The following is a 24,880-nucleotide window of genomic DNA, read 5'->3' as shown; positions in this document are numbered from 1 at the left end:
AAATTTCATTTCCAGAAATAAAATCGTCAGCATCCAGATACGTGAACATTATTTAAGTAGACTGTAAATGTACGTCAATTCACAACGCCGTTTTTTTTTCAGTGTATGCAAACAAAAAAAAGTCATTATATCATTAAGCACTCGGGGCGTGAAAAGCCATTAGTGAGGTCGTACAAAATAGCACCGCAAACGGGTAGTCAATGAGGGCGAGGTGGCAAAGGACAAAAAGTACTCTGATCACTTTTAACTTGAAAATAAAACATTTTAATTCGGGCAATACCATTACGGCGCCGCTAGATGGCAGTGTTCCCCCGCAAATACTACCTTCTCTTTCCCTCTTCATCATAGGTTTAAAAAAACAAAGTACAGTAGTTTTAACGAGTTTTGAGCGCAATAAATTTACATAACGTGATCAAAGTTAAAGGAAATAATGAGCAACTTGCGCTACGGTCTTGTTTAGCCACACACTATTCTTCTATTCAAGAAGGAGAGATACCGACGCTCGTTCCTACCGACTGCTGTCAGGCTGATGAATAAAAAATAACAATCATAATAATAATAATTAAATGATGTGAAGGTAAATTGTAAATAGTACTGCGATTTATCCATTTGTGTTCATATTGTATTTAATTGAAAGATGCTTGTTGTTGTTGTTGTTTTTTTCTCTTCTTTTTTCTACATACATTCTTGCTGCTGGAGGCTGTAAATTTCCCCATTGTGGGACAAATAAAATATATCTTATCTTATCTTATCTTATCTTATTACAACTTCAACAACTTCATGTGGGAATGTTGATGGGTGACGTGCCTGCGGATGAAAGTCATCATCGAGCGCTCAGTCGTCACTTGAACACTTCCCGCCGCCCCCCTCCCTCCCAAAAAGTGATAATGACACTGCGTACAAATCAATTGACCTTTTATTCAAACAACCACAGCCCGCAGCTGTTCGGCACCCTTCACACACGCTGTCGTCATTTTATTAATTCCCGGCAATATAATGCACAAAGGGGGATGACTAAAGAAACTTGGCACATGTTGCAAGTGCAAAGACCCAGGCGGGGCCAGACTGGTAAGATAAGTTTGCACTAATGCTTCCATGATAGGGCCTGAAGGCTAACACGCGTGTGGTGGAGGTGCAGCAAGGGAGGTTGAATTTCAAGTCGTGAAACTCTCCATATTTCCAGTCCTCGCATAAAGTTTGGAATATATTCAGCTTCCGTGTGAACATTTCCGTTTACACACACAATCACCTTTACAAAACGGCTATGAGATGGTTACTAAACTTTGGAATGTTGTTCAGTGTTCCAGGCAGAGACTGGAAGAGTCACAGAAAGGCATCGAGGTAGATGTCTTTATCATTGTAATAACAACCACAACAAAAAAAACTTCCTTGTTAAATGACAGGAAGTTGAGGAAAAATAAAAGCCAGCACAGAAACATTGAACAGTTGATTCACAAGTTTAGAGACGGTCAAATGAAGTTCACCAGTAGTCATACATTTCAGTTCCACCTGTACATACAGAAGAAGCTCGTAGGTCCCAAAAGAGATGCGGCGGCCCAATCCAAACAGGAAGCCATCTTATGCGGCGCGTAAACACCTGAACAGACTTTTATTTTTTATTTTTTAATTTATCAGGCCCTCAAAGCAATTTATTTCAGGGCCATCCTTCCCATGCTTTAAAAAAAATCACTTTGTAATTAGACTTTATCATTAGTGTTGTTTCATTTCATTTTTTTTTCATTTGTAACGACTGTTAAGGGGCGATGGGTAAAAATGTTGAGCTAAAGAAACAGTTTGGCCGGATGTGGCATTGTTTTTTGTCGTCTACCGATGCATGCACACTGTAAAAATAACTTTTTTTTTTCTAACAACATATTTGCAAAAAAAATTAAAATAATAAAGTTTTCTTTAATCCTCCCTCTAGCCCCAAGCAGCAGCTTATTTTGCCTCTGGGCTCCAACGACTCAGTTTCAAACTAGTGTACTCGCTTAAAAAGTAGAACGTTCATCCTTGACACTGTACAGTGGGGCACCAAAAAAAAAAAAAAAACCTTGCAAATGCATCATGCTTAAATAGTTAAAGAAAAAAAAGAAACGTTTTTTCACCTGAAAAATAATCTGTTTGGAAAAAGTAAATCTTTTCCAAACAGATCTTTTTCTTTTTTGGAAAAAAAAAATCATTTCCTCAAGCATTCACTGAGACAACGCCATGAAAAAAAAATAATCCCATCGCCGTCCGTACCTTGATGCATCAAAATTTTATCGTCTCTCAGATTTGAGAAGAATTTATGTAGGCAGTGCTAGAACATTTCGACAAGGATGACAATGAGAAGATTGCAGGTCCTTTTAGTTTTGGTGCATTCGTGTCCTCAGAAAAGACCGAAAGGTTTGTGGCACTCCAAGTTCAGTTCTTCGCTTTTACTTAATTGCTCTGAAAATGATTCGACTCCCAAAAAATAAAAAATAAAAAACACTGGCCAACATCAAATTTTCACCAGCAATGGCTTCATGCGTCCATCAATGTATTTTTGATGCCGATTTTTTTTAAAAAAGCCTTTACTTTTTCCCTCGTACATCAGGTTTTTGAGATTTTTTTTTAATTTTTTTTTTTTAAGTTTGACCTTGAAAACCTTGCGCAATATGACTTTGACCTTCTCTTTTGATTTACAGCGAAGACCTTTCAGGGAAAACAATAAAATCCACCTAACCCTGAAATATGACTAAATCTATAATTAGATCACACATTATATTAACATTAATTAATAAAAACCTGAAGTTAGAGGAAAAAAACGAGGGCAGATTTGGAATCAGCATAAAAAAAAAAAAAAACAAAGACTCACTCTCGGATTAAAAAAATGTACCGGTAGTAAAAATGTGTTGACCAGTGTCATGTATCATTGTTCATCCATCTATGCTGGCGACATACATTGACACTTTTCAGACCGGGTAAAGTTGAGACGAGATGATCACGATTTCAGTCTATATACACTTTTTGGGGGACATCTTCAGTTGGCGGTGTGCTGTGGGATTTTTATTTTTATTTTTTTCCCTCCCAACTCGGTGGATAAAGCCTCGGAAACGCGAATCTCAAGCATTCCTAAAATATGGATCAACAACATTGACCGTGACTTGCGTGTCACTTCCGGGCAGATTGTGGCCCATACGCCGCGCGGCGGCATTCAAATCCCTCCTTCAGTGCGCATTTCGGTTTCCGCGTCCGGCAGGTGGCGGCTTCACATCGGCCGCGGCGGGATCGCCACTGTTAATCCCGCAAGCGTCCCCCCACCCCCCACCTCCAACCATTTGATCTCTCAGGGCGAAAGGTAGAAACCACAAAAGCCTTCTTGGTCCACGTGCAAGCGCTGCAACCTTCTGGAATGTTCCCAGTCCGTCCGTCCTTGAGGTCCCGATAGAGAACAATACTCAGATTCAGGTGCGCGTTTGTTTTTTTTTTTTTTCTCCACCGCTTGGCATACATCCGAGATTTAGTGAATGCTGTACTTTGTCTCCAGCTCCTCAGCCACCGCCCCAAGGTGCATATGCTTCAGTTTCAGCAAAAGCTCCTGCAGCAAAGCCGAGTGCAGCATTCCACCTCGGCCTCCTCCTCCTCCTCCGCCGCCGCCGGAAGCTTGCGAGCCGCTCTCCGCCCACGCTTTCAGCATCTGGTAGTGGGCCTCCTTGCTGGCGCGGTGGTCCAGCTCGGCCCGTTCGATGACCGTCTCGCTCACGCCGAGGGAACGCACCAGTTGCTTGACCTGCGTCACGGGAACCGAGTCGAGCAGCGTGTAGATGAGGTCGTGGGCTGCGGGGAGATGCGAGAAGAAGGGTGATTTAAAGTGGGCCGTCATCCGGCGTCACTTTGGGCCGCGCCATCGAATTTTAATCGCGATCGCCATTTTGGCAGCCGTGGTTCAATAGAACCCGTTTGCCGCCAATGTTGGTATTTCAAATGCAGGCTCTGCGGTATGTCTTTTCGAGCACTTTCACAGCCAACCACCAGGGGGCGAACACGCGGTCAAGACTTCCCGTAATTTGGATAAATTGACAAATTGGGTACCCTGCAGCTGGGAGAGCGGAAAGTCACTCTGGAGAACTGAGGAGAGGGGTCATGACGAGAGAAATCTATTCCAGCAAAAAAAAAAAATGGAGATGACTCAAAAGGGATCAACCTACATTGTATGCACTCCTTTCAGATTCAGGGCAAGTGACAGCAAATAAAATGATACCTTGTGGCATCCGATGAGTTAGCCCTCGGTAAATGTAAGATTCTCGGGTAAATGTTATAAGGCGTCATTTCGCAGTTCTTAGAAAGCGATAATCCGTTCCTTGTAACATGCACAGAAAACTGATTACAAAGTAGTAAGTAAGTAGTAATAGAAATGTTTTCGCTAACATTGTGACTAATCATCATGATTGCAATATTGATTAAAAAATAGGGATGTTCGATACCATCATAGCGATACCTTGAGCACTTATATCTAAAATTTCATTTAACGCGACATTAACAAAAAAAATGGGCCATTTGTTGATATGGCAAATGCAGTGTGGCGCCACCTAATGGTGAGGAGGACTTATTCAATGTTACCTTTTTTTTCCCCTTAGCATAAGTGGCTGGTATCGGCAGCCTCCGCGAGTACCCAATACCTTAAAGTAAGTATTTGCTCTGATACTGATAACTGGTAAGGGTAATCCTAATTATTTTTTGGGCCATAGTTGTGCATGCCTCCATTCCCTAATATAGAAATATGTAAACAAACCTCCCAGATACAGCTTTCTGATCGAGCCCTTGGCGCCAAAATGGATGAATATTCGAAGCCTGCTCACGGTTTAACATTGCCTATAACCGCCACAAGATGGCGACAAAGCACATTTTTCTATTAGGCAAGACTATGGCTTGACTAAATGAAGCCCCTCCCTTAGCGCCAACATAGTTCCTTGAATGCAAGATGGTGCCAGAGCAATTTTTTTTTTTTTAACGGCAACGCTGTCCAAATACTCACTCTTGATCTCCAGCGGAACACAGTCGGGCAGCTTGGAATTGGCCTTGCCAAGCAATGCGCTCTCAGGACAGTCAATCACCGCGATGATTGACACTTCCTCGTTGTGAAACAGGCCCTGCAAGGACAACGCGGTGTCAATGGCGCTACCCGCCCCCACACGTACGCACAGTTAACGTACTTCGGACGACTCGGGCGACGCCTCCGCCATTTGGGACGACGATTTGAGGGGCGACTTTTTGATCAAGCGCTTGGTGGCCATGTAGAGGATGAGCAGCATCAACAACGTCACGGCCACAACCACCGCTCCGGTCAGGACGTGAACTAGGTATCCATTTCCACTCTCTTCAGAAACTACGGAAACACGAAAAGGGACAAAGGTGTGAGATGATAACAGTTTGTTCAAGTTACTGTGAAATAAAATGCTGTTGCATTGTCTCAGCATTATTTATTGCGTATGACAATTTAAAAAATGAGGTCCGGATTTTAGGGAGAATGATGGAAGTTGGCATACTTGATTCGCTTTTGGGGGCCACATAATGTGATGAAGCGAACCCGATTTGGCCCCCGGGCCTCAAGTTTTGACACCTGTGACTTTGACAATTATGCCGTTTGGCTAAAAATAGGTTTTGTTTTGTTTTTTAACCTTTAGCAGTTAACTGCCTTCATTGTTCAAGTTGAGTGTCTTCCGTAAAAGACTGCCCGTATCGTGCGCTTAATTCTATAATTGAAAAAGTTTTACCTTGAAATAGATCCTTCCTACGCGCATTATTTCTTGTGGGTAAAACAGTTTGGAAGCGAGACAAGACGTCAGGGTTTCCATTCGCGAATCAGACATTACGTTCACTTCTTTACCCAAGATTGGAAGCCAATTATAAAAAGATGTTGCCAAGAAAAACAATGCATGAGCTCATTCAACACCGTTTGTGCTCGAGTGCCATTACACGCATCGTAGTGTACGAGCAACCTCAGACAAGTGTGTGGATACCGTTTGTGTAGTCTCTATGTTGGGTGTGAACGCGTGGTGGAGCCCCAACAAGCTAGGACATGTGACGTGACGCATCGTTACTCACAGACGAGGGGGCAGGATTTGTAATTGTGATAGTGTCTACACATGAAGTCATGTTCATGGCTTGGTTGTGGCTAGAAACGGTACGATCCAATCCGCCAATTGGACGTCGGGGGCCGATCACGTGATTTTCAGCGGGTGAAAAAAAAAAAATCAACTTTTCTCAACAAATTAAAGCTATAAAATAATCCAAATGTGAAGTCGTCGTTTAGTTTAAAACTACACAATTTTACCATTTTTGAAATACATTAACATAAAAAGAAAACATAAGCCTTGATGTATGGATGCTGCTGTATTAAAAACAACAAAAAAAATAATATGAGAGCCTTTTTAATTCAATGGTTTGAAAGCATTCTCGTAATACGGTGGGTTTTTTTTTTTTTGGCTTACCCTTTGAATTGTGGGAAGGAAGCGTCTTGCAGAGATGTTTGCAATCCGCTGCGCAACTGTGGAAAGACACACAGAGGAAGTGTGGCTTGTCAAGAGCGGTAGCAAATAGCACAACTATTAATATACTGAGCTCTGCTTCAAGTTTTAAAAAGTATAAAGATGTCTCATAAATATCACACGTCACAAAGAAGAGTGTTGTGAACACGCCCGCCCAACTTGAATGAAGAAGAAGAAAAAACTAAAGATTACCGTGTTTATAAAATGAGGTTTTAAAAGGATGAAAAATAGAGCCCTGCTCCTAGCTAGTGGGCTAACAGGCTAACACGAGCCACCGGCGAGTGCTCAATTTTTTTTACTTTGAGTTTGAGAGTCGCACACTAAATCAAATTCCATGGTAGCATTTTTTTATAGTCACTAAAATACTTCCAGCACAATGTTGAGACTTTAGACTGTGATATACTGTGGAGTGTTATCCTCAAGCGACTCAATTAACGGTCTACTGCGATATGAATTTGAGTTCACATCACCCACACCCAGAAATTCATTTTTCATATATCCATCCATTTTCTGAACCGCTTAATCCTCACTAGGATTGCAGGGGGGTGCTGGAGCCTATCCCAGCCGTCTTCGGGCAGTAGGCGGGAAACACCCTGAATCGGTTGCCAGCCAATCGCAGGGCACACAGAGACGAACAATCATCCACACTCACATTCACACCTAGGGACAATTTAGAGCGTCCAATCAGCCTGCCATGCATATTTTTGGAATGTGGGAGGAAACCAGAGTACCCGGAGAAAACCCACGCAGGCCCGGGGAGAACATGCAAACTCCACACAGGGAGGCCGGAGCTGGAATCGAACCCGGTATCTCTGCACTGTGAAGCCGACGTGCTAACCACTGGACTACCGGGCCGCCCTAATATATTTTTTTCATATATTTTTTTTTAATTCCAATTCATAATGAACACAGGAATGTTGATTGACAGAATTGTTTTTCCTGGTCCCTGGTTGCTAGGCAGACTTCACAGAGCTAAACGATAGGCCAATGAAAAATCAGGCATGACCCAAGCATGCCCACTAGGCTGTTTTCAAAACACAGCACCGATTCCAAAAACAATCCAAGCTAATTTTGGGATTTAGGGACATTCACTTCTCAATAAAGTATATACCATACTCTGCATTCACTATAAAACCACATCACGCTTTTAAAGTATCTGGCGAGTGCTTCCAAGTGAACACTTGACTCGGGTTAATGTCAAAAATGTGAGTGACCAAATTTAGAATGCAATGGGCTTCTCTTTTCTCTTGCCGCCGCTGGAAAAAAAAAGTTTCGGTTCAACAAAACCACTTCCCTGTGGCAGTCTCGGCCTTGAAGGAAAAAAAAAACGACGAGCGTCTTCTCAGACACACGCTCACCTCTTGCATGGCTCGCACTTCCCGTTCACTCTGAAGAAATTCTCCTTGCACTCGCACACCGTGTTCCTCTCCGTCGTGCCTGCGTACAGTCGTTCACGTTCAGAAAAAAAAAGGTACAGTCATATACATATATATTCATTCATTCATTCATCTTCCGTACCGCTTGATCCTCACTAGGGTCGCAGGGGGTGCTGTAGCTTATCCCAGCTGTCTAATTATATATAATTTTCCAAAGTAAAAGCACATTTTTTGAAAAATCTGATTTTGATTCAACAAAAAGAAGATCAGTCCACTTTCAGGAACAACTAAATACATACTACATCAATCTGAGAATAGTCACGACTGAGAAGCTGAAATTCTGAGGTTTTGGGCAATTTTACAAAACTGAAAGTAGTGGTTGTGCATTGACATCAGCTGTTTTTTGCATTTGTTAACCGCTACCATTGCCTCATTTGCAGAAGTTTTGCTTGATTTTCACATGGAACAAAATTTGGATAGAGAAAGTCAAAGTACATACAGAAACATGCACTACAAACGCTACAATCAAGCTAGCGAAGCTTGAACGTGAAATGTTCCTTACGGGACTTCCAACTCAGCGACCAATTAAGCACTGAAATTGAATTCAGTCCAGAGCGGAAAACCGAGGAGTCAAAAATCAAGCAAGACCCATCCAAGAATTTGGGGGATATTTGATTGCAGGTTGAAAACGAAACTCCCGGATGATACACAGACGGAGCAGACTTACATTTTTGGACTTCCCTCTCATCCGATCGGCACAGCTTGCATTTGATACACTCCGTTGTCTCCGAGTCAATAACGAAGGTGTAGTAGCCGTCCTCGCAGTGGCACCGAGTGTTTCGATGCCGTTGGCATCTGGATACTTCCACTTCATGCTTTTTCTCTGCGGGGGACAGAAAGTCCCTCAAACGAATGTCCGTTCTACTTTAAAGAGACGTAGATGATGGGAAAGTGTCCTTACTGTTGCAGGACTTGCATTGCATGCATTTGGGGGAGTAGTTCATTTGCTCCATAAACTGGCCAGTCAGACACGGTGTGCAGTTACTCCGCATTCCCTCGCCGAGGCACTTTTCCACCAGTTTGAAACCTGGACAACAGAAGCAATCGTTCAGATTGGGACTCGGCAAAAGTATTTCAAAATCGTGGCAAAGCGAGCCGTTCTCTCAGCACCAAAGCCTTGTGGGCGTGTCTGCCCAATGCCCCGAAACCACGCCCCAATCAACCGTTCATCAAATTCGACTGCTACAACAAAGACATGAGCACGTGCCAGAACCATGAAATGATCTCACTGGGTGAAATAAATATTCATTGTGGTGCTTTTATACAGCTCCACAGACTAAAGTCTGCCCCACTGTCGGATGGTGTTCCGCAAGGTTCAATTTCGGGGGTCTTGCTGTTTTCATTGACCTTCAATAAAAAAGTAGGCAGAAGTGATGATGTTTGGTGTGCATCTGCGGTTGTTTTTAAAGTGCCCCTCAATAAAGCCGAGTTGGCTTGAGATTTCCTCACGTCAATATTTTGGAGTGAGGATTTTAATGCAAGACTGGGACAATAGAAGGGTACTATCGAAGGAAAAAAAATGGTCAGTGCAAAAACTGTTTCCGTGTAGTCGACGCCGACTTACCCGGTGAACATTTGTTGCAACAAAATCCATTTTCAAGATAGTCTCCGTCCGGACACGTCTTCTCGCCAGGGGTGGCAATCTGCGCCAATGTGGGAGTGAACAGGCACTGTGAGACAAAGCAGACACTGCTGGTGAGACCGCATTCTGTTGCGCTTCATCACCTCGGTATGAAAATACAAAAAAGTGTGACTTGTTCGGCCTGAAATGTTCAAAGGAGCAACTCACCGCCAACAGCAGCAGGACGCTTAGCGCACCCATCCCGCTGTGCCTGCAGCCTTTTGACCTTCCTACACTCGAGCGGAGTCCATCGGGAACAAAGCAGCTATGAGCAAAATGATTAATGATGTCATTAAAATAATAATCATCATCATCATCATTATTATTATTAACAATAATCAGCAAAACCATCAAAGTAAGCAAGCTTTATGCTAACACACAATCCACAACACCATAGAAGGGCTAACGGAAATTTACATCAAATTCTACGCGATGACGAGTCCTCCCGGCGACGCCACACTCGTCAATCAAAGTCAAAATCAGCTTGATTTTCAATTTCTTCACATGCGCCAGCGCTACAAAGTAATTATATCTCACGCGTGTATCTCGAAGTATTTATATGCACAAGTGGCAAGCATGACACGGCAAATTTAAATGCAACAACAGCAAATAATGACAGATAACGACATCTAACCACCGAGAGTACAAAAATAACTGAGCGATACGTCAATACGGCAGTGGCAACAGGAGCTCAGAACATTCCATTCTGCAGCCCGCCTGCATTAAAACGCAATCTGCCGCAAAGAAATGAGAAATTCATCTCATCCGAGGCCATTCATTCGATTCTCAGACCGCAACACCAGAGCATGATGCCCATTTTACACTTTTGTTGTGAAATGGTTAAGCAAAGGTCGAAATGGAATCAAAAACCATGACAAACATCTCCTGACAATAATTAAATTGTCAGGAGAGGATACTCTGGTTGGGCTGGTTTGAAAGGTGTCGCGCCAGAAAGAGGTTTCACTTGGCAACAGCTCGATTGTTCCGATCTGTTGCATTCGAAAAGCTTTGCAAGGTGTTTACATCTCGAAAAGGTGCAGTAACCAATTGACAAACGGCGATTGGAAAACGTTTGCAATGCAACAGCACACACACAGAAAAAAATGTTGAATTTGCTCCATTTTCCTTTTCAAGCGGGTGCACAAAACCAAATCGATCCATTTTTAAGTCAACCCGCTTCAGTGTAAAGACATGCCACATTTCAATGAGTGTTCTGCTTTTTTCACCCTCCTGCTCACTTCAAGCTTCCTCACCTTTTTAAATTTTAAAGTTCACCATTTTCAGGGGTTTATTTTTCGTGCTAACACTTTACCGAAGAGTAAAAAAAAATATGATGATATAATTCACTCTGTGCAGTCCGCTGCAGGTTGTTGTTGTTTTTTTAATGCCTCGTTTGTCCTTTCCGTTCAGTCGGACTTTAATTCTGAACATTTTCAACGCGGTTGTAACTTGATTTTGTTTGTTTACTACCAACATTGCCTGAAATATACGTCGATTTTTATTGACAGCCAAAACAGCCAGCGATGAGCCAAAAGAGCGTCCCAAAAATCGACTCAAGACAGAATAGACTCAAATCTTTCACGTCAATTTCGTTATTTTCACTCGGTCAAATCAAACCTGACCCCCCCCCCCCACCCCCACCCCAAATTTCAAACAGCCGTCACTTTGAAAGTTATCAACATGACGAATAATACAACGCCCGAATCGCTCCACGACGCGTCGGCCGAAAGCGAGACATTTGATTCCGGTTGTCTCTCTCACGGCTGAGCCTCGCCGGTCACGCTCCCGCCCACCGACGGACTCGAGTTGCTCACTTACCCGTTCAACAAGCGCCGCGAACGGCCAATTTCAAGCCGGCTTCGATTTCCAACGAGCGAGTTGCGGTGGTGCTGTTTCGAGATAAACGATACGGACAAGGTGAGAGTGAGCCGACCCAGAGAGCCGAGAAGCGGTGGAGGAGGCGGTCTCAAACGGGAAGTGATTGGCTCACGCCGCTTCAAGGAACTCTTGGTTGGGGGACTTAACCCTATCACACCAACGAGGCGACGGGCGCACGGATGCGTTCGCTGGGAGGGCGGGAGGGAGGGTCCGAGGGGGTTGGGGGGGGAGAAAAAAATTGTTACATTTAGTCGTTGGACAAAATTACATCAAGTTGACTATACATCTACTTTGTACTGAAAAAAATGCATCTAGATGCAGATGATTTTATTTTGTGCGGCTGCTTGAAATAAAAAAAATGAGTACATTTGTAAGCTTATGTTATATTATTAATTATCATTTTATGTTTGAGCATCATATTATTTCATGTTAAGCATACCTAAATTATATTCTGTTGTTTAATAATTGCTTTGACGTTTTTTTTTTATGTTGATAGGTTCTGATTGGCTGTTAAAGTAAGAGAAGCAGGAAGTGATTTTAGTTACGGGAGTTGTGTTCTCGGACGTGCTGCGGTGCAGACTTTTTTTTCCTTTTTCTCCTTTTATTAAACTGCATTAGAGGATTCCATCTCTCCATCTGTCATTCGTAAAGAAGAGCCATCCACTGAAAAACAACGAAACCCTCAAATTACACATTCAACACACCATTTTTTTCAGTGAATACAGACCGACTGATAGATATTACATCATGTAGCAATGAAAAAAAAATACATGGTCTTTTCAGCGCTGACCCATGTTGCTGCGTTGTTTTTTTTATTCATCGCAAGTCCCGATGAACCGCCGAAAGTGCAATTCAGTACAGTACTGCGTTGCATACACGGAATAAAATGCGTTCAATTCTTAACTGTCGTTTGTAAATTATCGGAACTGTCGTGTCTTGACTCACATATGAAATGTGCTGTAGAAATAAAACTGCCTCTCCGTGATTTTCTATCACCTTTGAACGACCGCACGACCAATCACACTCACAAAGTCAGCTGACAGGAAATCATCAGCCAGCAAGCTGTAAGACGTACCTCACCAATGAACTAAGAGGATAAATCCTCCAGAGTGTCCTGCAGGGTGACTCAACCTGAAAGTAATTTCGCCACGAAGCCCCTGCAAACTACTCCCACAATAATTGTTTCGAAATTACACCTCACTGACACCTCAGATTGAAAACTGAGCATTGTTGTGACACCAGTTCGACAACGTGTCTTCAGGGTGCAAGAGTTGTTTTGTTCCCCCCCCCCCCCCCCCCCCCCCACACCTCAGTGGACATGCACGGGACCTGCACAGTATCAGACTCAACAGGCCGCAAATGAAGTTCACGAGCACAAAAGGAGTCAACAAGTTCCCACCGTTGATAAGCTTCCACTCCCAAGTGCCCTGGCAGCAAGCGCAGTCAAGTCGGTGCACAGTCATTGCGTTGAGTCATCAAGTCAGACACTTCCCGTTTCGCGCTTCACGTGTCCTGGCCTCAATTTTGGTAGAAATGAGTTCAGGCAAAAAAAAGGGGGGCAAGGGGGGGCTGCGTTGCTGTCGAGCAGTCGGCGCAATATACTGGAACTGAGCAATTGGAAAGTTACAATGACTAGCCAACATACAAAAGCTGTTTTCTTTTTTCACCCAGAAACTGATACGGCAACAAGTGAAGTCACGCTAGCCACACAGCGGCTCGACGATTCCCTCTTTGCAACCACACGTGTCCATTTACAACTTATATGATGCACATTGTTTCGCTTTATCATCAAACTGCGCCATATCACTGAAACTTTCTATCGCAGGGGGAGTCACAATGTTGTGAAAATATGTGATGTGCCAAAACTAAATTGAAAAGAAAAAAAGAAGTTTTATGGTTTTACTCTTCCTGTGCACTTTACACACACTACGAAACACTTAATTTAAAAAAATACCTTTTGAATACATTGTGAGTGTGTTTGAACACGCACGCAAAAAAAAATGTCAGCATCATATGTAGAAGATTCTGTTTATATGGTGTGAGCCAAGGTCTGCGTCCTTAACTGTCGAACGCTCAAAGATTTTGAAAATAAATAAACAAAGAGACAAACAAAAAGTCTGTCAGACTTGCTTGATTGGAGCTACGTAGCAGGTGTCCTTCATTACCGTACCACTCCAGTCCAGTAGGTGGCAGTATGCACATTTCAAAGTGAGCGCCGCAAACGGCGAGCACAACAATCCTGAACATGACGCGCTTCGGTCGCAAATCACGACGTGCTCATTAAAACTGTTTCACTCCAGGCCAATAGGTGGCGGTATGAGCAGAACAAAGTTCCACCCACAGCAACTGTGTCCCCCAATGCTTTGTTGTTCACGATCCGGCTTTGTCGGAGGCCTGCGCTTTACCAAGTGGCGTTCTAACATACAAGTACAGCTAAAATAATACATCGAAAGGTGGCCAAAGACTTTTTGAAATGGGATTGTCAGTTTTGTGTCGTCCAGGTGCCAAACTAACCGGCCAAAAAATAGAATTAAAACATCAACAATCGGTGCTTGGCGGAGGTAACGGAAAAGGATGTCACTTCTCAGCAGAGGTGAAACGCTCCCTTTAGCAAGTGTGCTCCAATATTGATCCTAACAGCGAAATATTGCTTCATTGTGGTCATTTTGGACCTTGATCTCTGTTTGTTGAGCGGAGTCAACAGAGCTCTGCGTTTTTGTCACTTTTGGACTTCAATGAGGAAATGGCTTACCGAGTTCAAAAACAAATTAAAAAAAAAAATAGTACAAACAACCTACATCAGAGTTGAAATGATAAATTCTAAACATTAAATATAATGATAAATCACAACTAAGTTGATAAATAGAGAAAGGTATTGAAATATCCATTAGAAATACAAAAGAAAATGGATACAAGAGTGCCAGGGTGTGTCTATAAAACCCCGGTACAAACCAAAATTTGTAAAAATATCACGGTTAAGGGTAAAATATTAGCCTTAATGGAGACTTCTTTCTTTTCTGATTGATATAAAAATGATTTATGAAATACAAACACATAACACGGGGTAGGACTAGATAAGTTTTTTACTTCCTCCTACTCCCTTGAACATAATTGAACGATGACTGATTTCCCTTTCCTTTCTACAATTTTATTTACTTTATTTTCTGTCAAATGATTACCGGATATGTTTTATGTTCAATAAACAAACCAAAACCAAAGATCTATCCTTTCGAGTCACAGCAAAGTGATGTGACTGCGTACATACATTTCACACAAATTTCTTGATGGCCGACCATTCAAGAAAAGTTGTTGAAAAGTCCGAATGATCTAATCCGTCACACCTTTTAGCAAGTAGCATAGCCATATTTATGAATTATTAATAATTCCTGGAAGAGGAGAAACATTTTGCCAAATGCGAGAGAGACGGCCGCGCGGGTCTCTGCGCAGAGGAAGGGGGGGGTCGCCGCTGTGAAATTTCAAAGACAGCGACCTAATGTCGGGCTTTCACGATGACTCAATTGTGACATTTCAAGTTAGTCAAAGTCACATACGTTTGAGTCCCCCCCCCCCTGTTCAGCTTTGACATTTGCCGACTTGGGGGTCTCGAGATGCATTCTTGTCTCGTCAGCCACGGTGAGTGCAGCACTGCTCGTTCAATCTTTGCGCAACACGATACGTTAAGAGCTGCTTCCATGAGCTAAGTGGTGTATTTTGACTCGAGTTCATCTTGTAATGAAAGTATGCGAGAATGTTGAGTAACTAACCAACACGCAACAGACGTTATCTCAGGGTACTTGACAGGCCTTTAAAAAAAAAATTGAAAAAAATCGACGGAACCCCGCATGGGCAAGCACAAGTTAAAGTCGTCGGCCGTATATTGGGAAGGACGAGCATCGGCTATGGCTGAAAGGAACAAAAATGCAGTTGCGGTGTTGTCCAGTGATGTTGAGGGCGAAAGAATGTCTGTCTACGTGTGTTGCGCACCGTTTGTGTTCAAATAGATGCTATTCCTCAGCCCGTCTATCCAGTGGATGTTCCAATGATGTGTTAGCATCGAGCTAGCAGACTTGAAGGCAAAGAATGCAGTCGCGGTGTTGTCCAGTGATGTTGAGGGGGAAAGAATGTCTGTCTACGTGTGTTGCGCACCGTTTGTGTTCAAATAGATGCTATTCCTTAGCCCGTCAATCCAGTGGAGTTTCCCATGATGTGTTAGCATCGAGCTAGCAGACTTGTAGACAAAGAATGAAGTTGCGGTGTTGTCCAGTGATGGTGAGGGCGAAAGAATGTCTGTCTACGTGTGTTGCACACCGTTTGTGTTCAAATAGATGCTATTCCTCAGCCCGTCAATCCAGTGGCGTTTCCCATGATGTGTTAGCATCGAGCTAGCAGACTTGTAGGCAAAGAATGCAGTTGTGGTGTTGTCCAGTGATGTTGAGGGCGAAAGAATGTCTGTCTACGTGTGTTGCGCACCGTTTGTGTTCAAATAGATGCTATTTCTTAGGAGTTTCCCATGATGTGTTAGCATCGAGCTAGCAGACTTGTAGGCAAAGTTTTGTGGTCGTCGTTTAACCAGCTTCAGGAAGTTGTTTTTGCACTGCACCGTTTACGCACACCGCACACACGCAAGAATGTTGAAAAAGCGGATTTTACAATGTAAACAAGTAAGAGTTGTAAAAACGAGCGGTTCAAGTCACAGTCGAGTCGAGAGTCAGTCAGCTTCTATCTTCTTCCTTTTCCCCACAGATGCGCACGCTCTCGCGTCTGCTTTTTGCATCCTTTTGCCGCCTTTACTTGCTTTCGTGCGCGCTGTCGATGCAATGCAAGGACTCGCAGTACGCCTGGCCCGTGAAGGCCCCGCAACGTTGCTGTGACAAGTGCCCGCCTGGTAAAGTGGCCTCGATGCCGTCGCCGTGGATACCGTGGCCTACAAGGACGATCAATCGCTCTGCGTGTGCGACAGGTGAACACATGATCCGGCGTTCTCGGACCGGCTGCCAGATCGCGTGTGGACGATGCACGGGCGAACGCTACACCGACTCGTACAACGTAGAGATGAGCTGCAATGTTTGCGTCACGTGCGACAAGCGTGAGTGAACATCCAGTTCAGAGTTGCAATAACACGTCATCCCAATGATGGATTTCTATCTTTTTTTTTTTTAGCCAATATGGAGTACGAGTCGCACTGCAGAAACTCTCAGAACGCCGTGTGCAGATGTCAAGTCGGCTACGAATGCACGGATGAAGCATGCGCGGCATGTGGGCGAGCACCAGGAACAGTCGAGCCCAGCACCACAGGTGGCCCGAAACAAACACAAGCATCGTGCGGTGATCAGTTGTGATCCCACTTGATGATGTTTGTGGTTCGCTGTCACTTATTAGTGTCCAAAAAAAAAGCATTCAAAAGTCATTACGGCCACGTCGAAAAAAATAAATAAATTGCGAGTCCAGAATTAATTTGCTTTCTTGAAACATGAAGCCGTCCAATGAGCTAATCGGTGCAACACAAATCACGTGAATGTAAATGCCGGCCATATTTGGTCCAACGGCCAAACTTTGCGTCTTATCCGTTTGTTTGCTTTGCAGATCCAAAGTGGTACCTGTTGAAAATCCTCCCCGTGTGTGTCGTCCTGGTCATCATCGTCGTCATCTTCTTACTCGTCTTGCCCCTTCTCGGTCGGATCCGATCCAAGCACGGCAAGCATACGATTAAACGGGAGAACCTTTGTGAATGTCATTCAAGCTAATTAGCGCTCACTTGTACTCTTGCTCAGGGTTCTACTCAGTAGAAGTCAAAGCGATTCGAGGAATGCCGGAGGACGAGGAGATGCGCAAGCCTGTCCAAGAAGTATGCGGCAAATGCGAGCAAAAGCGTTGACTTTTGATTTGGTTCTTGAGGGAAACACAGCGGCACGCAAGTTTGTTGTTTTCATGAGAAGAATAGAGAAGATCTGCGTGGAAGACGCGTGACGGCATGTGTATAGTTGTGGCACACTTCACGGACATTAAATAGTGGTGGTGGTGGGGGGGGCGTAGTGTTGATTTACTCAAGTGTCGCTTGGAGAAAAGCTTGTTCAAGTCCTTGTGGAAGGAGAAATGTTAGTGCTGTGTTACAAAACAGTGTTCTTCAAAGTGACCGTTTCTATCCTATTTTTTTATTTGTATCACGAGCGCAATTAGATTGCTGGGGGGTGTCCCTCTCCTTTTGAAAATGGTTCATGGGGTTTCAAATCTATGTGCCGCGCCACTTCCTTGGACTGGGATGCATTTTGTATATTTTTACATTTTTGACTTGTTTCTTTTCTGGTTGGGCTAATTTGATGAAAGAATAAAAGCCGTTGTTTTTTTTTAAACCAAATATTCTGGCTTTGTGTGTGACTTGAATGGAATAACCGTGTGAAAATATTTGTATCTTCATCTCAGTACAGTACAAGCCGAGCACGGCCGGTTTGGAAATGTTCTGGTGCTCAAATATTTTCTTATCTTTTGCGAAACGTCTGAATGTTTGTGGTTTGATTCGGTAAGACAGCACATCGACTAAAATCCCTTCAAACGTTCAAGATCTCGATTGTACTGCGTCATTCTTATCACACGCATCTGTGAACTACTGTACGGCAAATACTTGTATCCACAATTTCAAATTATTACAATGAAAAAGCGAAGAATACACTGAACTTGCTTATTTTTCGACATGAAAAAAAAGTACCGTAGTTCTTTCGCTGGATCATGAAAATGTTATTTCTTTAGGTACATGTTCAACATCGCAACATTATCAAACTTACAATAAAACGCATATTGCGTGTTTTATATGCATACCAATATCCATACAGTACCTTGTTTGAGCGTGAATAGCCAAAACTTGTCCAATTTGAAGCCCGTGGGGGAGTGTGGCCCTTCTTCTCGCATGTTCTCAAAACACTCTCCAATCTAAAACGTTGCATGGCTGCCACCTAGTGGCCGCTGTGCGTGGGTAACCTTGTTTCCGAGCTTGAAATTCACAGCGCACCCAAGTGAGCACTCACCAATGCAAGTGTATGACTTGGCGGTGGATCATTTATCATTTATCTTTCTCAATGTCACAGCAACTATTTGAAGAGGGATGTGTAGACTTATTATTTTCATAATTGCTCTGAATTGTAAAGGGTGCACCATCTCACCCTCCTATTGGTTCCTTCCTACCAGACAGCGTCCCCTGTCAGTGTTTGCTAAACTTCCAGAAGCAATGTCCCTCCTGCTCCAATGAGACGTTCTCCATCCTTCACCTTCAGGCTTCTGCTTCCTCTTTGGACACGTGCCAGTCTTTGCCTTCCTCCTGAGAGGGCAAGAAAACCGCCTCGTCGCTCCTCTCCTCCTCAGAGAGGGGGACGCCAAGTGAGATTCGGTCGCCGCCTTCGGTCCCCTCGTTGTCGTCCTCCTCTTCCGTGACGGGTCCCACTTGGCCAGTAAACTGACTGAGCCAGCTGATGATGACCGTCCCCGCATTGTGGACGTGCACAGCACCTGCACAGACGTTCGGGAATGAAAGCATCCGAGCCAACCCGTGAGTGCGGAGATGGACAAAAGGGCTTCATACCCCAAGGGCCGATGGGTAAATGCTGAGTCGACTCCTTCGCCTTGCCTGCAGCATTTGGACCATCCTGGAGAGGAATCATCCATTTATAGGTTACAAAAAAAATCAAAATCAAAAAGCAAGGGCCACATTTTATGATTAAAATTGTATGGGTTCGCGTTTTGCGTATAACATGCTTTTTGTGTATAAAATGCGATCTTAATTGTGTGTGAAAATGTGAAAAGACCTTACAGAAGATATATTGCTCTGTACAACCATCTTATGTAAACAAATCAATTCCAAGAAAATATTCATATTATGCATTGGAGGTGTTTTTAAATGTTTCCACACAAAACGCCCCAAAAACTGACGACACTCCCGCAAAAGCTTTTTTTGAATTGCTCCCCGCGGATGCCACTAGAGGGCAGCAAAGCTCGGCAATTCATTTCAACATTGTTCCTCAGCACCGCGATGTGACAAGACGGCGCCAAGGCAATTCTCCTCTTGTCTGCAATGCTGTCTTTGGCCTGGACACACACACACACACACACACACACACACACACACACACACACGAGTCTTGTTGTGCACATTCCTCACCTTGTTCCGTAACCTCACCACGGCTGGAAGACACACATCACACACACTTGTTAGCAGACGTGCCTAAGTTCTGAAATCAATCAATCAATCAATCAATCACATTTCACAGGTAGGGATTTGGCATCGTACCTCGCTTCAAGCAGGTTTCCTCTCCTGAGCGACAGATGCAGAGCAGGACCACGAGGACAGCGGTTACCATGACAACCATGGGGACGGTGACGGACAGCAGCCCAAGGTCTGCACTCACCTCTGTTAAAAAAAGGACACCTTCAGTGAGCCGGGTGCAAAGTGTCGTATCATTCACACATAAAATTTCAAAAAAAAAAACGCCGACTCGCCTTTGTCCGTGTGTGAGCTGTTTCTCGGCTCAACGTCGCATCTGTATGATCAAGACACAGTCATTTTTTTTCACTTATGATCATAAAACTGTTCTGCAAAAGCAGTGAACGGAGGTACAATGGGGTTTTTTAAAGCTCGGGTTGACATAAAACTAGTGCTTTGGCCCACGAGATAGTTCGAAAGCTTCTGAATGGGATTATTTTACGCAGAACTTACTCTGGAAATGAACACAATCCGGCGGAATGGCTGCTGTCTCCTGAGGAAGAGGAGGGAGTCTGTTCGTCTTCGTCTGGTGCTGCCGTCGTTTTGGCCGTCGCCGTCGATGTTGCTGAGACAGAACGTAATTAATAAAAACAAAAGGGAGTCACGAACCGTGTAAATATTTTGCATACATCTAGCGGCGAGGGACATATTTTCTGTACTCAAGTCATTTGCAAACTTCTACAGAAGTGGCGATCTCATACTATCGTGACGTGTCATGATTTCACAGATGAAAATAATTTCCTAACAATCTTTTTTGTCAAGTGAATGGCCGAACTAATACATTGTGCGAGTCGTCAGAACATAAACATTCATTCATCTTCATTCATCATTCATTCATTCATCTTCCTAACCGCTTGATCCTCACGAGGGTCGCGGGGGTTGCTGGAGCCTATCCCAGCTGTCTCCGGGCAGTAGGCGGGGGACACCCTGAATCGGTTGCCAGCCAATCGCAGGGCACACAGAGACGAACAACCATTCGCACTCACACTCACACCTAGGGACAATTTAGAGTGTTCAATCAGCCTGCCACGCATGTTTTTGGAATGTGGGAGGAAACCGGAGCACCCGGAGAAAACCCACGCAGGCCCGGGGAGAACATGCAAACTCCGCACAGGGAGGCCGGAGCTGGAATCGAACCCGGTACCTCTGCACTGTGAAGCCGACGTGCTAACCACTGGACTTACCGGGCCGCCCAGAACATAAACATGCCCCGAAAAAAATTTTGGGGTGTGACCGCACGACGAGCGAGAAGCTTCTGGAAAGTCTTCACATGATGAGGTGCTGCTGTTTTGGTTCGCCAAAGAGTTCAAATTGGTCATTAATGGTGTGGCACAACCAAACTGCATCACACTGATATTTATTTCTAAAATGTTGCTTTCTGGTACACCTCGTCGAGCCAAATGACTTTACCATTCGCAGAAGACGAATTTCTGACACGCAACCGCAACGTCAACCGTCGGGACTACTCGGCATCTTCTTACCCGTTGCGGTTGCGACACAGTTTTTGCAGTTGTCGGTAAAGGCGACCACAGCGGTGCAGCGGAAGCCATCCTGGCATGCGCACTTGAGGTTCGACGTGCTGCTGCAGTTTGCGAGCACCCTCTGATTGAATTCTGAGAAGAAGAAGAGGAGGCATGATCAAGTTCATTCCATCGCAGCGGGGCAACCATGAGTGCAAGTGGCCACAACATTAGGTACACCTGTGCAATAGAATAAGATCCCACACAAGAGCAACAAGCCCATTTCGGTCTTTAAAGAGAAAAAAAAAACTCCACATAACATCCAGTGAAATTGTCTATAGCTGTGAGAGCGTTTAAAGACTTTCAGTAGTGTATGTAAACAAATCTTTTTTTTTTGTAGTTTTTTCCCTCTCCCTACCCAGCGTTTTTCCTTTCTGAATTCTGATTTCCCCATTGCGGGACAAATAAATGATATCTTAATCTTAATCATTTTTCAAATGCGCGTGTGACAACATTTCAGTAGTGTTTGAGATTTTTTTTCTCCAAATGCGAGTGAAATTTTCAGTCGTGTGAGTCTTTCAGTAGTGTATGTGAGAGAATTTAATGTGTGTTAAGAAATCCTTTTTTTTCTTTTTTTTTGAGCAGTGTGATCAAATAATCTTTTTGTAGTATGTGTGAGAGCGTTTCGGGTGTGCACGTGAGAGAATCATTTCTCATTGTGAGTGACCCCCCCAAAAAATTGTAGAGGACGTGAAAGCATTTCAGTCGTGCATGTTAACAATTTTCAGTCAGGTTTGCATGCAAATACGTTTTCAGGAGTGTGCGAGAGCTTTTCAGTAATGCACGTGAGTATTTTTTCAGTAGTATTTGTGAGCGATTAACTATCAGGAAAGTGAGTGTTTCAGTGGTGTTAAAGACCATTTTAGCCACGCGTGTGTATGTTTGAGATACCGGAAATTACATTTCACTAATGAAAGAAAAAAAATAAGCAAAGCGGCGCTTGCATTGTCAAGTGTAGCTAATGTTGTGACCCCCGAAGACGTTCACAAAGCCGCCTACCAGGCCTGCAGTCGCCGTAGCAACGGTGGCAGCTGTCTTCGCAGTTCCAATCGGTGGTGTAGCTCCCAGCGGGACACGGAGCGCACTCCTCGCGAGATTTCCGGTACCGACCTGACGGGAACAGACAAACGAAAGCAACTCAACGCGCGTGAGGTGTCAAGTGCGCGGCGGCTTCCCGGTTTGGTGACGCCGAAACAGGATGTGGTCACGGGCCCGGCGCAGCTGCTTTATTTGTCAGCATCGAGACCGACGCGGGGGAGGGCGTGGGAAAAGACGAGAGATGTGACGCGGCGATACTCCTTTTCCATCCAGTTACCGGCTCATTGATTAGAAGAGGCCGTGAGTCAAAGCATTGCGAGAGAAAACGCAAGAGGCGCTCTTTGTTGTTGTTCGCCTTCGTCGACGCCGTCGTTGGACTGGATGAGGCAATCCCACACTTTGAAAAAAGATCGAAGATGATTGAAATCGTTCCCAATGAATAATCAACACCGTTTACGAGATTAATCTAATCACCCGTGTGACACGCGGAGATCGATATAATGATTAGGTGTAGTTGTGATCGTATTAACACTTTTTTAAGAGCTAAATCGTGTTTAAAAAAAAAACAAGTTGTAAGTACTTTAAAAGAAGTTCTTCCGTCGCAGACGAGCTCTGGTAAAGCGACGTCGTTACGTATTTCGGTCAAGACTGCGCATGCGCAGGCCGAAACGTATTTCGGTCAAGACGGCACATGCGCGGGCCGAACGAAGCTTGGCTATTTTGATTGAACCGTTCACGGGCGAATCCAAATACAATTCCATTGCCTAGTGGGCGTTTCTTCCGATTGAGGTTTGAATACGGAGCATCCATTCCGATTGGAATCCAATTGCTGTTTCAATGACATTTGTTCCTGGAAAAACTAGGTTATAAATACAAAAAAAGAATGTATGTGCAGTGGCAACTGAGTTTGCCTTCTTGTGCCAAGTGATCTTTGTTACCACATGGCCTTTCTGCACTCCAGCAGGGCAATTCTGGCGTAGCGCCGTAGGCATGGCGGACAACCAAGTCGCTAACGACTCGTGAGCATTTGACTCGAGTAGAGTCAACATATTTTGCAGCAACAGCGACATGAGAAAGATTTTGCCACAAAAAGTTCTTTTTCCTCACCTGCAGGGCACATCTTGCACTCTTTGCCACGTTGGGCGGACAAGTGGTTCCTCTCCGTCTGTAAGTTTGCACGTTTGCATTGGTGAGCTGGTCTCAAAGTAATAAATAAAACTAAAAAATAAATAACAGCAAACACCCATGGGGGCTGAGAGGGGGGGGGGGCGGCTTCTCAAAGACTCTCCAAAACTTCCACTAACAACCCAGGCTAAACTTGACTCCTCCGTGACACGCAATGACTACTTTCCTAATAGCCAAGGCTTTTGCAACATCTGGCGGCGGTCACATACTTGGCGTGGAACCAAAGTTGCCCCGTCAGCGACATTTTTTTTGGGGGGGGGGGCAAAAGCAGGAGGTGAACTTACCAGCGGCAAGGTGAGCAGCAGCTGCGCAGGTGCCAACAGCGCAACCGCCAAACATTTCACTTTCAGGCCCATCCTTGTGAGGCGACGATCGAAAAGCAATCGGCAAAAGTCAAACCGAAAGGTCTTTTCATCAGATCGCGGCGTTTCTTTTACCTTCTGCCGTGCCGCTGCCGCGATTCTCCGGAAGCCCCTTTTGCTCAGCGTCTTCACTTTCTGTTACTTTTCAGAGCCTGCCTGCCTCCACCCATCGTCGGCGTCACTCTTTCCTTCCCAGCTGACGTCTCGTCCGCCCACGCAGGAGCGCCACCTCGAACGCTTTACCGTACTTTAAAAAAAACATGTCAGGTTTTGCTCAAACGGAAATTTGACAGGTTGACTTACAGAATAGGATGCATAGCATGAAACCTTGGTTCTGAACTTTTTTTTTGTTTTTAATATGCCTCTCCCACATACTTATTCAAACAAACTATTGAAAGCACTCTGTAAGATTACCCCCCCCCCCAGACCCCCCCAGTATGTAATGTACTACAAGTATAAAATGTAAAGAAAATACAGTACATATCGGAGGCTCCGTGAAAATGCATGTGCCTTTAAGAGGCGGGGCTTGGTGACATGAGGGCGTCTGTGCGTGAGTGTCTTTATGTCAGCTATGGCTTACAGCAGCTTCTGTGCGGGTGTGGGTGTTTTGTTTACTGGTCAATACCCGGCTGACAAAGACTGCAGCTCTCCTTTCCCCACATACAAGGTCATTGCAGTAAGTAAGCTGTACCAGGACTGGGCGAGTACTGATATCAGGTATCGGTATCGGGCCGATACCGACCACCGAAAATCACCGAAAAATTTCATATCTTAAAAGTACTAGCGGTATGGATACCATGTATCAGTGAGTACTCAAAGGGTGAATATCTATTGATATCGGCCTGTAAACAAAAACAATCAGTTAAAAAAATGTAACAGAGTAAGCATGCGAATTACGATATCACGGAGGAACACACTTCAAAATGTAAAAATGAATTCTACCCAATTAAAAAAAAAACATCACACACAAAATGACAAATTCCAGCTCTGGTGCAGTTCATTCCACACAAAAAAAAATTACACGTTGGAAACAAAAATGCTATGTTACGCTAGATAAAATATTTTTCTTGATTTTTGAAA

At 44.2% G+C, this 24,880-nt stretch overlaps 3 protein-coding genes across 4 annotated transcripts; 1 reads left to right on the top strand and 2 right to left on the bottom strand.

Annotated features, from left to right (window-relative positions):
- Nucleotides 1-898: 898 nt before the first annotated feature.
- On the bottom strand, nucleotides 899-11,532 carry tnfrsf1a (tumor necrosis factor receptor superfamily, member 1a). Its single transcript, XM_052065248.1, has 10 exons — nucleotides 11,388-11,532; nucleotides 9,738-9,834; nucleotides 9,513-9,618; nucleotides 8,850-8,975; nucleotides 8,616-8,771; nucleotides 7,871-7,949; nucleotides 6,456-6,511; nucleotides 5,178-5,350; nucleotides 5,000-5,114; nucleotides 899-3,801 (listed from the first exon to the last, which is right to left on the bottom strand). Exons 2-10 carry the CDS (start codon nucleotides 9,768-9,770, stop codon nucleotides 3,485-3,487), a joined length of 1,161 nt encoding a protein of 386 aa, XP_051921208.1. The 5' UTR covers nucleotides 9,771-9,834; nucleotides 11,388-11,532; the 3' UTR covers nucleotides 899-3,484.
- Nucleotides 11,533-14,939: 3,407 nt separating this feature from the next.
- On the top strand, nucleotides 14,940-17,789 carry cd27 (CD27 molecule). Of its 2 annotated transcripts, XM_052065337.1 has the most exons (6): nucleotides 14,940-15,080; nucleotides 16,191-16,332; nucleotides 16,408-16,533; nucleotides 16,608-16,742; nucleotides 17,031-17,141; nucleotides 17,219-17,789. In XM_052065337.1, the coding sequence occupies exons 2-6, from the start codon at nucleotides 16,191-16,193 to the stop codon at nucleotides 17,320-17,322; spliced, it is 618 nt and encodes a 205-aa protein (XP_051921297.1). In that variant the 5' UTR covers nucleotides 14,940-15,080; the 3' UTR covers nucleotides 17,323-17,789. The 2 variants fall into 2 exon arrangements, with proteins under 2 accessions (XP_051921297.1, XP_051921298.1); XM_052065338.1 differs by lacking the exon at nucleotides 16,191-16,332 and having other exon boundaries at nucleotides 14,946-15,080.
- Nucleotides 17,790-19,893: 2,104 nt separating this feature from the next.
- On the bottom strand, nucleotides 19,894-24,104 carry LOC127601204 (tumor necrosis factor receptor superfamily member 14-like). Its single transcript, XM_052066268.1, has 7 exons — nucleotides 23,876-24,104; nucleotides 23,723-23,795; nucleotides 23,361-23,418; nucleotides 22,215-22,325; nucleotides 21,177-21,308; nucleotides 20,149-20,260; nucleotides 19,894-19,972 (listed from the first exon to the last, which is right to left on the bottom strand). The coding sequence occupies exons 2-7, from the start codon at nucleotides 23,792-23,794 to the stop codon at nucleotides 19,894-19,896; spliced, it is 564 nt and encodes a 187-aa protein (XP_051922228.1). The 5' UTR covers nucleotide 23,795; nucleotides 23,876-24,104.
- Nucleotides 24,105-24,880: the final 776 nt, after the last annotated feature.

Source organism: Hippocampus zosterae, chromosome 5, assembly GCF_025434085.1.
Source record: "Hippocampus zosterae strain Florida chromosome 5, ASM2543408v3, whole genome shotgun sequence".
In the NCBI taxonomy this organism is placed as follows: domain Eukaryota; kingdom Metazoa; phylum Chordata; class Actinopteri; order Syngnathiformes; family Syngnathidae; genus Hippocampus; species Hippocampus zosterae.
Note: the sequence above shows the minus strand (reverse complement) of the source record. Positions and strands in the feature narration are given on the sequence as shown.